This window comes from Rana temporaria, chromosome 1 (assembly GCF_905171775.1).
Source record: "Rana temporaria chromosome 1, aRanTem1.1, whole genome shotgun sequence".
Taxonomy (NCBI): Eukaryota; Metazoa; Chordata; class Amphibia; order Anura; family Ranidae; genus Rana; species Rana temporaria.
This window is the reverse complement of record NC_053489.1, coordinates 8,606,709-8,616,540: the sequence shown is the minus strand read 5'-3', so window position 1 is coordinate 8,616,540 and position 9,832 is coordinate 8,606,709. Positions and strand designations below refer to the sequence as shown.

At 34.4% G+C, this 9,832-nt stretch overlaps 1 protein-coding gene across 1 annotated transcript; it reads right to left on the bottom strand.

Annotated features, from left to right (window-relative positions):
• Window positions 1-1,076: 1,076 nt before the first annotated feature.
• LOC120924468 lies at window positions 1,077-6,719 on the bottom strand. Its single transcript, XM_040335457.1, has 2 exons — window positions 6,319-6,719; window positions 1,077-4,088 (listed from the first exon to the last, which is right to left on the bottom strand). Exon 2 carries the CDS (start codon window positions 3,857-3,859, stop codon window positions 1,358-1,360), a length of 2,502 nt encoding a protein of 833 aa, XP_040191391.1. The 5' UTR covers window positions 3,860-4,088; window positions 6,319-6,719; the 3' UTR covers window positions 1,077-1,357.
• Window positions 6,720-9,832: the final 3,113 nt, after the last annotated feature.

Here is a 9,832-nt window from a genome sequence, read left to right as displayed (position 1 = left end):
CTGTCCTTGTCAACTCTTGTATGTAGGACGTACTATTCGTCCCATCAGGCAGAGATTTGGACAGCACCGAAGGAAAATCGAAGGAGGGATAGATAAGCATAGTGTTCCCCAACACTTTGCCAAATGCCAAAAAGGGTCCACTGAAGGCCTACAGATGTGGGTGATAGAACAAATGCCTAAAAATCTGACAGAGGCAGAGAGGTTCTATAGGCTATGTGAACGCGAAACGTTTTGGATATATACTCTGGATAGCCTTTCGCCTGGGGGGTTAAACGAAATACTTGAAATATCCACCCTTCTCTAACCAATTTTTGTCATCTCCAATTAAAGGTCGAAATGAAAAACTCGTAAGATTTATTCACTTTCTTCCTATCCACGCATTGATCATCTCCCATCACTAACCTAATAATATAATATTTTAATCTCATACCCCTTTCAAAAAAACGTACAATATCAAGAGTACTAATAGTACATGAAATAAAGTTGATAACTTGACTTATATTTAAATAGCACACTTACTGCTATTAAATCGATCGTGAGACAGATTCGTGAATAAAAAAACGTGTGTTTAATGTACACACTTAACATAAGTACAAAAACAGTTTAAATGTATCAAATAGCTTCAAATAAGAGTTCAAAAAATAAGAATTTCAAATGAATCAGATGTGTGTTCCAAGACTTGCTTCCGTATGTTTGCAAAATGAATGTCTGTCAATGTGAGCTTCTTCTTGGTGGCTGAATAGGAGAAAGCTACCAAAGCCCTCAGACCTATCGTTTATATATCAAAGACATTTCTTTGTCTGAATTTCGCGCTCAGACAAATACCCTCCCAAAAGGGTGTGACTTAAAATGAAAACCTGATACAACATCTGTTTTACATCTATCTCAACCTTTACATAGGAAATGTCTCCTGAGAACCTAGTCTAAATATTCTGTAGATCTCAAGAGGAAATGGCTTGTTTAGGTAAGAAAAGGTGAAAGGTCTACACAGCTAAAATCACAGTCTAAACAGAATGTGGCCTAACTAATCAATCACTGAGAAACAGCCATATGAATTACCTCAATAGGAGAACACATTCCAATCAAATACAATTCTTTACTTAAAACATTAAACATTTCAAATGAACATATATATATATTTCATATTCAAACTTATACGTTTTTGGAGTTTCAAATATCGAATCCAGCGAATTTACACAAGAAAATTAATAGCTCAAACAGTCTCACATTCATTCATATTAACAAGAATATATATATTCTTTATAAAATCCTTCCGGAAGGGATTTTAGAATATAACATTCCCCTCTGAAATATGAATAATGACCATATTTCCTAATCATTTATACACCCATTTATGTCACAAACACTCTGACTTTGATCTAATAACTCCAAATGCATTGTCACCTGTCATCGAATTTGCAACTCCAAAACCTAATCTCCTTTTAAGCTTATTTTGCAACATATCGTCACCTTTCTTGATTTCATTTCTGATTTGCTTATACAATTTTTTCATTCTAAACATTAAAAATAATTGATATATAATGCATAACATAATAATAATAAAAATAATAACTATAGGATGTGATAAAATATTTCCTGCTGCGGAAGTAATTGAAGTTTTTCCCCAAATAGATATACTGTTTTTAAATTGATGCCACCAACTGGAACCTGTTAAAGTGGACCATTGGTGAACTACCTCTTGCAAATTCCCTTGCTCATGTTTAAACGATATCTCTGCATTCCTGAGTTCTTTAGCTAGAGCCATTAATAAACCTTGATCCTTTTGAATTACGTTAACCCATTCTCTCCATGGAAACTCATCTATTTGAGACAAATTATATAGTGTCGGACTAACACTAACATTTCTCAATGATAGATGAGATAAATTAGTTCTTATACCATTTACATGTATGGCCCTTAAATCACCTTCTGCACAATACAATCCCCGTTTTAGGTTTTCTGTGTTTGTGCAAGAGGAAAAGAAAGTCTGAACCCTTTCTGTATCTTTCATGATCTGAAAACAAACTTTCCTTTTATCTACAAGAGTAGTTAATTCAGAAGAAGCTTCAAATGTTTCTATTCTTGCAGAACATAATGTATGATTATGATAACAAGAATGAAATATACTTTTATCTTGATTAGGTAAACAAAGAACTTTAGACTGAAATTGTAAACATGATGACAAATCTAATTGTTCTAATTCCAAATTATCCTTGTTAAGCGCAAAATCTGTATACTGCAATTTATAAAATAATAATTGAGTATCACTAATTGGTAATCCCAAAACAGTAATTGGAACCAAAATTTGTTCTCTCCCTGCTATAGGAATCATAGAAGAACTGTAACATACATCCTGACTACATCCTAACCATTTATTTACCCATAAATCAGTATGATTTCTTGCATATGCATATTCTCTGGGTAAATTCTGCAATATACCAAGAGGGGTAACTCCACTCTGAAAAGCTTGTGCAATTATTTTAAAATTAGTGGAATATTCTGTTTGAATTTCTAAACATAATCTGGCAATATGTGAATGTTCTTCACTAGTCATTAAATTGAGAGTAATATTCTGAAGATGTAGTATGGATGGACCCATTACATTGGCTGTTTTAATAACCATATCTTCTAATATCTGATTTAAGTTTCTTTGGATCTTAAAACCTTTACTTCCCACTAAACCTGCTGACTCAAGATCAGATTTTAACGTGTTAATATCCATACTATTTGCAATGCTGCCAATTATACCTATGCCCCCTAGGGCTCCTTCGACAATACCACGTCTATTTCTGTTATGACTATTGATTCCAAACCATCTTTCAATACCCAATTCCATATTAACCAAATGTCTTTGACATTGTGGAAACCTTGTAGAAATTTTCCATTCTGAAATATTAAAGTTCCACAATATAATGACGAATGTTCCCTCTCTCAATAGAGCTCTGGATTGTAAATGGTTAATCTGAAAGGGATTAGCAAAAACACTGTTTTTACCAACACATGGAGTTTTCCCTGGGGACATGACAATTATACTTGCATTAGCACATTTCAAGGGATAGCCTTCTATTAATATGCAGCACTCATATATACCAGTATCATTTAAAGATACACCTGATTGATGATAAATAAATTTATCATTGATCCAATTCACATTACCAAAAATTCCTTTGTGAATTATATTAGTTGTACTGTGGAAAAAACTACCCAAAAACTCACCATTCCTTTTCCAAGTTAACAATGAATTTTGAGGTAAATATATCTGAGTACTACACATCAAATTCAATCCATCTTCATCTTCAATGACTTTTAAAGACTGTGGTGACACTTTTATCTCTGGAACAATAATATCTACCACAGTAATGCTAATTTTGACTCGTAACTGAGTAGATTTTCTTATTACTCTAAAATCCCATTTTCTTACAATGTCTCCTTTTTCATCTCCAATTATATTTAGATGTTCTGGGTCTAATATTTTTACAAAACATTGAAAAAGGTAATAATACTGGTCTACTGGATAAAATATTTTTCCAGACCTTGACATATCATTATTAACATCTCCTGACCAGATTGTTGAATCATTACCTTTTATAAATAATGACCAAAAAGCTCTAATCAGTATATTACATTCAAAAGTCTTGGTTATGTTATTAGACCTATAAAATCCTTGCATTTTAACAAAATTGGTTTTCGACTCTATTTTAACTTCTATTTCCACCTCATTACTATGAATGAAATATAATTCCATACAATGCTCATATCCCTGTCCCACAGCTATATACCCAATCAAATCATCAGCTGTATTGACATTGGTATATCTAAACCTATCCAATGTGTTATCTACATTAATATCATTGTCCATATTTCTTTTGCTTCTTAATACTGTAATGTCTTTGAGAAAATTGTCAATCCTGTTAACCTCTACATGGCTGGAACAGTTTGTGATATATTTTACCACTGATAAAAATGTCAATAGAGAAAAAAATGAATCCTGTGACGATGACGATGATGATCAACTTTCTTTCTTTAAGATTTTTCATCTCTTTTGTAGTCATCTTTCCTTCTTTGATCAATTTTTGTAAAAATCATTCCTAGAAAAAAGAAAAGCAGTATCATTTATCTCAAAATATAAATTTTTATCTCATAAAATAACATTATCATCTCATAATATACCATTTCCACTAATCAATGTATATCCATATTTTTGTTGTCTACGTGCATATTCCACTGAATTGAGAGGTCTTTGAACTTACACCATTAATCATTATGTTTTCTCTATTGCCCCTCTGTGCATCGTAGACAAAAAAAATTAATTGAAAAACCAAATGACATTTTCCTTCCTGTCATAAAATTCACAGTGTTTCAGAAGATGCTATACTTCTGACACTACTCAAAAAAAACAAAATTAAATTACACTGTCTGTTATGTATTCCATTTTGTCCCACTAGAACTTTACTATAAGAAAATCAAACAATTATTCTTTTACCAAAGTGACCTAAACTCTCATGAATGAATTTAGTGAATTCCCTAAAGGTGTTGAGGTATAACAAGACACAAAAACCCATTGAAAGTCATGACGCAACATCAACGTTCTCATGAACCATAGGAGATGTCGAATCAACCTGTAGAGGAACAAAAATTCCTTTTTCTGTTCTTCAGCAAATTAGGGTATCTGTGTGTTTGTTTTCCTTGCAACAATTATACCAATTCAGGTTGAATCACCATTTCACCATGTAAAACCTACTTCCTTTGCTAAAGTCTCTTAAATAGAAACCTCAAAATACTAATAAAGATAGTATAAACATATATATATTGTGCGTATGTGTATGTGTTTCAAACTGGATCAACTTCCTTGTGTGTGTGATTTTCAAAAGTGTGTGTGTGATTCCTATCAGGCTGTCAGCACGTCTGCATGTCTCCCTTTGGCCCCCACCTTTTCTTACAAAGGAGAGCTTTGGAAGCAAAACCCCGCGAAATTTAAATCACAAGGATGTATGTCACTTACTCCAAAATTACTAAGGATGGACTGTGAAGAGCTGAGATAGGAATAATATATATTGTACTCAATGTTTGAAACAAATAACACTACATACATACACATATATAAATCCTTACTTATTCATTCGATTTCTTTTATCATTAAAATCAATTCCCTTCATGTCTTAAAAAAACTTCAATATGATCTGTTACATTTACTGCACAATGCACATCCACTACACTATACAAGTAAAGAAACAATAAATTCTGTCTCTTTTTCTAAACCAATTAATATTCCTTAAAATTTCACTTCACTTTTCATGAGCTAGACGTTACATATATTCCACTTAAAATCTCTTCTTTCAGAATTGTCTGCAATTCTGCCAAAAAAATAAAATATTCAACTTTCTGATTCCCAACATGAAATCTGTCAAACTTACGTCAAAACCTTATTCAATAAACATTATGCAATACCAAAAATCATAGCCAAAAAGTCATAACCAAAAATCATAAATTCCATGCCGCTCACTAAGGAACATGCCTATTTTTTCCTCCCAGCGTAACATTAGAAGTAACAAATGGCTTATTGTACTTTAAATAATATTGTTCTTCTTGTCTAACTTGAAAATTATACCTCCTATGATTACTCCATCTTACAGAGTAAACTTCATAACGCCTTGGAGACGTTTTGAAATTATGTGACTTCCTGTCACTCACTGACCAACAATATTTTGCCATATGACCTTTCCTGCGACATAAAGAACATTTGAAAACTTGCTTTCTCTGTGCATATGACGATGGATAAACACATTGCTTCTTAGAATAAACAAACGTAACACATTGCTTGTCACTATTGCCTGAAATGCTTTCAAAAACATTCACTGTGTTTTTAGTAATGTCTGCTGCAATAATATTATCCTGTTTCCCTGCATGTGGTATCTCCTCCATTTTATCTGAGGACTGAGCAAATTCTGTTAATACCATATCTGACTGCGTTCCTATTTCACTCTGCTCAACATAATTACATACAGTTCCACAATTTAAACAACTAGCTGCAGTAGATACATTCTCATGTGTTTGCATATTGCCTGCATTACCCGAAGTGTCCTCTGAATGTATTTCTGTTACCTCAGAAATCATTGAATCAAAATCTGTAACTAGTTTCATTACATTACTTAATTTCCTTTTAATTTTAGCTAACGAGAATCTCTCTGCATCAATAGCCAGATTAGATTCTAAACATTGCAAATATAACGACTTCCATAAAACAGAATAACAAATCTGTTTCGATAAACCTTGACATTCATCAGCTGAACATTTAAAACATTCCATGATTTTACTCACCGAATAAGAAGTCTTCCGTGTTCTACGAATCTCCAGGTCATTCACGATAAATCGATACTTCTAGGCTCTCGTCAAACTCTTTCCGTAGTTTCTCTCAGTACTAACATGTTCCCCCTTTCGATATAAGGGACAGTTGTAAAAAAACTGCGACAAAATGAGCGACTGGCTGATTGTTGACTTCTAGGTTCTCGTCAAACGTTTCAAAAATTACTCAATACTCTACTTCTCTCCGATAGCACTTTGAGAAAGTGGTATAAAATTTGAAAATCGTTCAAAGCCTGGCTGGCTTAGCCAATGAAATAAAGTTGATAACTTGACTTATATTTAAATAGCACACTTACTGCTATTAAATCGATCGTGAGACAGATTCGTGAATAAAAAAACGTGTGTTTAATGTACACACTTAACATAAGTACAAAAACAGTTTAAATGTATCAAATAGCTTCAAATAAGAGTTCAAAAAATAAGAATTTCAAATGAATCAGATGTGTGTTCCAAGACTTGCTTCCGTATGTTTGCAAAATGAATGTCTGTCAATGTGAGCTTCTTCTTGGTGGCTGAATAGGAGAAAGCTACCAAAGCCCTCAGACCTATCGTTTATATATCAAAGACATTTCTTTGTCTGAATTTCGCGCTCAGACAAATACCCTCCCAAAAGGGTGTGACTTAAAATGAAAACCTGATACAACATCTGTTTTACATCTATCTCAACCTTTACATAGGAAATGTCTCCTGAGAACCTAGTCTAAATATTCTGTAGATCTCAAGAGGAAATGGCTTGTTTAGGTAAGAAAAGGTGAAAGGTCTACACAGCTAAAATCACAGTCTAAACAGAATGTGGCCTAACTAATCAATCACTGAGAAACAGCCATATGAATTACCTCAATAGGAGAACACATTCCAATCAAATACAATTCTTTACTTAAAACATTAAACATTTCAAATGAACATATATATATATTTCATATTCAAACTTATACGTTTTTGGAGTTTCAAATATCGAATCCAGCGAATTTACACAAGAAAATTAATAGCTCAAACAGTCTCACATTCATTCATATTAACAAGAATATATATATTCTTTATAAAATCCTTCCGGAAGGGATTTTAGAATATAACAGTACACCTATTCAATAATTTATACTTGTCCAACCACATGCACATTTATGTTTACATGTATATATGCGTGTATTTATTACCATTATTTGGTCATCTTACGCATTTATACATGGTTTCCATATGTAAATTTTATATCCTCATAATTATTTTAATTTTAATTTTTATTTCTATTTCTATTTTCATATACACATGCTTTCTATTATAATCTTCATCGTCATCTCCTGCATTATAATCCTATTGGAACCCATTTTTTTTATTAAATATATCTATATTATATATTAGATATTACTCTATTTTTCATTTTTACTCCAACCAAAAATCCCCAATTTATTGCACTCAATTCCAACATAATAATAATTTTTGTTAATTTTTATTAATAATTTTTATTATAAATTTTATCATTGTGATCTATTAATGTTTCCACATCTTCATATATGTACATTTATAACTTGTGCTTATAATTTATATTTGTATATATTTGGTTCCATTCACTCTATATGGTTGAGTTGTGTACTTGCCATTTGCACAAACAAGATAATTTTTGTTTCTTCGCCACTAGATGGCAGACACTCTCTATCCATAAAAAGGCATGTAGTACCCCTTAGCTCCTATGCTTGAAAAAGGAGCGCGCTCTGTCATCCACAAGCGCCGGCTCTGAAACGTCGTCGCATCCTAGTGACGTCACCGCGGCCTACGATTTCCTCCAAACCCATCCATAACGCTGCAGTATACCAGCTGGACTTCACTGCAGGTTTATTTGGACCGGACAACGGACAGAAACACAGGCGATCTCCACCATCGAGCGCGGCAAGACAACACCTAAGGGACTCTCCCAAACATGCCGTTTTTCTACTACCTTACTGTACGTGGATGCTGCACCTTTGTATGATTAAAGTTTTTATGTACACTAATCTGGAGGCGCCTTCTCTCTCTCTCATGTGCCCCATCATATGCCAACCTGTACCTGGGGGAGTGGGAGACCATGACCAGGCAATCCCTCGACCTTGCCCCATTCATGCAATATGTAAAAATTTGGAATCGCTATATCGATGACATATTGCTGATATGGGAGGGACCCAAAGAACAACTTGATCCTTTTCTCGTTCAATTAAATCACAACGAGTTCAATTTAAAATTTACCATGATCTGGAACGAGTCCTCTATCAGCTTCCTGGACATTACGATTCATAAAGATGATAGAGGAAGTCTAAGTAGTAGCCTATACAGGAAACAAACTGCAGGCAATACAATTTTACATGCGAGCATCCTCCATTCCCTATAGTCAATATCTAAGGATACGAAAGAACTGCACGGATGATGGGAGTTTTAAACAAGAGGCAGACCTACTACGAGAGAGACTGTCTTGGACGGGGCTACTCCAAACGTATTGTGAAAAGGGCATATAACAGAGCAACCCAAAGAACTCAAAATGATTTGTTATTTAATCCAACATCTAGGAAGACAAACAAAGAACCCTATATCGATTACCACAAATTTCTCAAATCAACATGCTGTCATTAAACAAATCACCAAAAGGTACTGGCATATCCTCACAATGGATCCAGTAATCGGCCCATATGTCACAAAGGATCCGTCATTTACCTTTAAGAGGGCACGTTTCCTTCGAGACCACTTTGTCTCCAGCAAATTTAAAACATCAGGAAAAGGTTTTTCCGGTAAATATTCAGGTACATTTACCTGTGGGGGCTGCAAATACTGCAGATTCATGGATACTTCCCGAAACTATTTGCTACCGAATGGCAGCAGATATCTTCCCCAACATTATGCAAATTGCCAGACCATGGGAGTAGTATATTGTAACGGTCACCGCCGTTTACGACCTTCCATCCCATCCAAGACAGCTTATCGACACTCCAACCAACAGGCAGACCCGATCCATTCCATAAGAATTCCCTCAATAACAAGACTGACAAGCTCTGTTACTGCGTCAAAATATGAACTGACTTTTAATGGTTTCTTCTCAGCTTTTTATCCCTATACAGACCAGAATTTCCCCAGTCCCTCTCTACCCATCCCCCATCATCCTTGTTATTAAATCATACATTATATTCACTTATGCAGCACTTTTTGCGCATACTGTTACTCACTTAACCGCCAAATTGCTGCAGATTATCTTCCATTGTCATTGGGTATTGCATATCTTCTTTTTCTCCTAATAGGTCCTCTCATGGGCCAGTGCTGTCTCTCAGGTTCATCCCTGTATTACAGGGACACCTTCCATCCCTAGGGGGCGCTTGCATCCAGGATACGGCTTTCTTGCGACCGTTGCTCCACGTGCTATCATCCCACTTCTATCAGGTAGGGGCGGTCTCCTAGTCCACAGTCATCACATGGATCTTAAGTGTTAAATATACTGTAGCCCAATCCGGCTACC

Coding starts and splice junctions, on each gene's coding strand:
- LOC120924468 (XM_040335457.1), bottom strand. CDS start 3,859: ATGGACAATGATATTAATGTAGATAACACATTGGATAGGTTTAGATAT.